This window comes from Perkinsus marinus (genome assembly GCF_000006405.1).
Source record: "Perkinsus marinus ATCC 50983 genomic scaffold scf_1104296931912, whole genome shotgun sequence".
NCBI lineage: Eukaryota > Perkinsozoa > Perkinsida > Perkinsidae > Perkinsus > Perkinsus marinus.
Window position 1 is genome coordinate 225391 of NW_003215602.1, and position 4073 is coordinate 229463.

General features: G+C 49.2%; 1 protein-coding gene across 1 annotated transcript in view; it reads right to left on the bottom strand.

Moving 5' to 3' along the window:
* Pmar_PMAR027630 (glycerol-3-phosphate dehydrogenase, putative) overlaps positions 1-524 on the bottom strand; it is a gene marked incomplete at its 5' end in the record, with an annotated part of 4372 nt that extends 3848 nt beyond the window's left edge. Inside the window, one exon of the mRNA XM_002786072.1 lies at positions 478-524. Coding sequence (XP_002786118.1) covers positions 478-524 — 47 coding nt within the window. The remainder of the gene's footprint in view (positions 1-477) is intronic.
* Positions 525-4073: the final 3549 nt, after the last annotated feature.

The following is a 4073-nucleotide window of genomic DNA, read 5'->3' on the forward strand; positions in this document are numbered from 1 at the left end:
GCAAGTTTTGGTACACATTCAACGCGTTTGGGCGCACGCTTAGTTTTGTGGCGCGTGACGGTATATTTGGCTGGCTCAACCCGAGTTGCCGGCTTCGGGGCCGAGTGTCCGCACAATCCGGGTCGAGTGTCCGCACCCACGGAAGGTGTGCTTAAATCCTTGGAGTAGGCGGTTCAGTTGTTGGGCCTTGTTCTACCTCTGTCCCCCCTCCTGCCCGGGGTGGATTGTATACCAGACCCGGGGGATTGGCAACTCCGCCTGCTCGGCCTGCAGTTGATCTTAGACCTCGTTCTCATCCGGCTGCTGTGCCGGATTGGAGACTTGCCTCTTCTACTCCTCCTAAAGCTTCCCTTACCACTGCTACTACCGGTGCATCCTCGACACCCAGACCGTCGACAGTGTCGACTCGACACAGGATCGTTACGATCCGATCGTACCCCGGCCTTTGCTCCCTTGTATAAGTACGACTACGCTCACTTGATTCCCAAATAATATTTGGCAAATATGTGGAACAACCATCCCATGCAGAGAGATATTCTTGGATGTGGAGATGGGCTAGTCAAACTGCCACTTCGTTGACTACGATGTGCGATACCGCAGTGGCATTCTTCCAACGTTGAGGATTCTTAAGTCTGTAAGTGCGCGAGACATTGTGTCTGCGTGCAGGCTGTTTTGCGCGTCGCGTGAAGCAGTAGCTGAGTAGTTGTTGTTGGCAAGCTCAGTAGTTGAGTGTACTAAACTCTGGACCGCTACAGAGTTCCTGGTTCACTTACTGCACTGTTGAGGTACGCAACTGACGTCTAGTTACGGTGCAAGCACGTTACGTTGGTCAGAAGGTAGCTTGTATATCCAGTAGTTCAGACCTTGAGTTGGCAGTAGTCATGGTTCTAACGCGAAGTGGAGCACGTAGTGAGGCCGCTCATATATCAGAGGGTGTTCGCCGTTCTCCGAGACTTATTCACAAGTGCACTGAGGATACGTCACGCGTCAGTACAAGGCAGAGTCCGTCGGTTCGATCAACTAGTACTTGGGGTTGTAAGGCTCGCGGTATCAACGCAGCCAGCGTGGGCAAGGGTTCGGTTGTTGTTACACCATCCACAAGTTCTATTCCTTCGGGTAATAGTGCCGTCCCCACTCGCCCCCACGCACAACGACTTGGAGATCGAGCTTCGCCTGTGAACGTGATAATCTGGGAGCAAGTTGCTATGAGAAACTCGCCGGTCCTTGGGCTATCAACCATCCAGTGATGGCTGGGTTGTTCCACGATGATGTCTTGTCTACGACCTTGGCTGGTAGATTACTGGTTTGTCAAGGTACCCTCAATTCATCCCGTATTGAGGCCTGTGAGAGTGACTATGATTTAGTTCATGGACCGTCCGCGAGTGCGGTGCTGCGTTATTGCCACGACTGTCAAGCTCCCATCCATTTGGTTACCCTGCATACTACGGGCTACCGACCTTCGGCCCCGTCGACGAACTTTGCTAACCTCTTCTCCTGTTGCCCCAAACATGCTCAACAAGCTCTTGACCGTCTCTTACGTGCTGGGTGAACGATTAGTGTATATGACATAGTTGAGACACTGCTGAGGGTCTATGACTCGGCTTCAGACTATCAAATACAATTACCGATACTCTACAAGTGATACTTGATTCCGGAATTGCAACCCGTTTAGTGTATATGATATAGTTGAGACACTGCTGAGGGTCTATGACTCGGCTCCAGATCACCAAACACAATTACCGATACTCTACAAGTGATACGTGATTCCGGAAGTGCAACCCGATGAGTGTATATGATATAGTTGAGACACTGCTGAGGGTCTATGACTCAGCTTCAGATCACCAAACACAATAACCGATGCTCCACAACTGATACTTAGTTCCGGAATTGCAACCCGATTATTATATATGATATATTTAAGACACTGCTGAGGATCTATGACTCCGCTTTAGACTATCAAACACAATTACCGATACTCTACAAGTGATACTTGATTCCGGAAGTGCAACCCGATCAATGTATATGATATAGTTGAGACACTTCTGAGGGTCTATGACTCGGCTTCAGACTATCAAATACAATTACCGATACTCTACAAGTGATGCTTGATTCCGGAAGTGCAACCCGTTTAGTGTATATGATATAGTTGAGACACTGCTGAGGATCTGTGACTCGGCTCCAGATCACCAAACACAATTACCGATACTCCGCAAGTGATACTTGATTCCGGAAGTGCAACCCGATGAGTGTATATGGTATAGTTGAGACACTGCTAAGGGTCTATGACTCGGCTTCAGACTATCAAAAACAATTACCGATACTCTACAAGTGACACTTGATTCCGGAAGTGCAACCCAATGAGTGTTTATGATATAGTTGAGACCCTGCTGAGGGTCTATGACTCGGCTCCAGATCGCCAAACACAATCACCGATGCTCTACAAGTGATACTTGATTCCGGAATTGCAACCCGATTAGTGTATATGATATGTTTGAGATTTTGCTGAGGATCTATGACTCCGCTTCAGACTATCAAACACAATTACCGATACTCTAGCAGTGATACTCGATTTTGGAATTGCAACCCGATTAATGTATATGATATAGTTGAGACACTGCTGAGGGTCTATGACTCGGCTTCAGATCACCAAACACAATTACCGATACTCTACAAGTGATACTTGATTCCGGAAATGCAACCCGATTAGTGTATATGATATAGTTGAGACACTGCTGAGGGTCTATGACTCGGCCTCAGACTATCAAATACAATTACAGATACTCTACAAGTGCTACTTGATTCCGGAAGTGCAACCCGATTAGTGTATATGATATAGTTGAGACACTGCTGAGGGTCTATGACTCGGCTCCAGATCACCAAACACAATTACCGATTCTCTACAAGGGATACTTGATTCCGGAATTGCAACCCGATTAGTGTATATGATATAGTTGAGACACTGCTGAGGATCTACGACTCGGCTCCAGATCACCAAACACAATTACCGACACTCTAGCACTGCTAGAGTACACGCTATGATACACGGGCCGTGTATCATACACGGTGTATGTCTCTAGCGAGGACGTGGCAGCTGTCGCTATGAGCCACGGTAGGCTTGGCAAGCCTGGCTTGCTCATGAGGGTAGCAAACGGAGAGGGTAGCTACCGCAGAGGTGGTACCGCTCTGCAGCTTCGTGAGCCTGTGCACACCTCTGCAAGGGGATCGGACATCTTATGTTTGGTAGCTTTGGCAAAGCTGCTCTGCGAGCCAGTGCATGGCTCTGCAAGAGGTCAGAGCAGCCCTTGATATGCAGCGGCATGGCAGTATTGTACGTTCGCGTTATACAGGCTGTGTGCGCCTCTGTAATACTATATAGCAGCTGTCGCTATCGCAATGACGTTACGCAGCGTTGCAAGCCCGTATACACCTCTCCAAGACAGTAGACAAGGCTATGAGGCTCACAGTATGAGCCCGTTTATGCCTTTCAAGTTGAAAGTTTCAACTACCACCAGGGCAACTCTCCCCGTGCTGTAGCCTTGAGTTTGCACATTCCTCTAGACGAGGGTAGGCTAAATATGAGCCTCAGCGTTCAAATACCAGGCGAGTCGCGGCGACTTCCGGGGTTCGGGCCGGGATAGCGAGAAACCCATCCCGGCTAGTGGACCGGAATCCGGGGGCCCGGACCCCGTCATCCCGACCGGATAACCTGACCCCGGTTTTCTGAAACCGGGTAACGGAGCGGTTTAACTTGATATGTATTCTTCGCTCGCCCGAAATAAGGCCGACGGTTGCGTTACACCGTCATGAAGGCTTCTCCTGCCGCGAGGACCTGAGCTAGGTCACCTAGCGAAGCGTCGAATCTCTCGATTCAAGACGAACTGTTTGGTTTGTATCAATCAGGTCGCCATGGGTGAGCCTTACGCTCGAGTTATTTATGCCTGCACCAGTTATTTCTGGGCTTCTTGCTCGGTTTCATCCAATTATCGGATTCCAAATTGCAACTCCCAACACTAGTACTATAAGCACCCGACGTCAATCCAATACTCTCAAGCTCGTCTTCCACCGATTCTCGG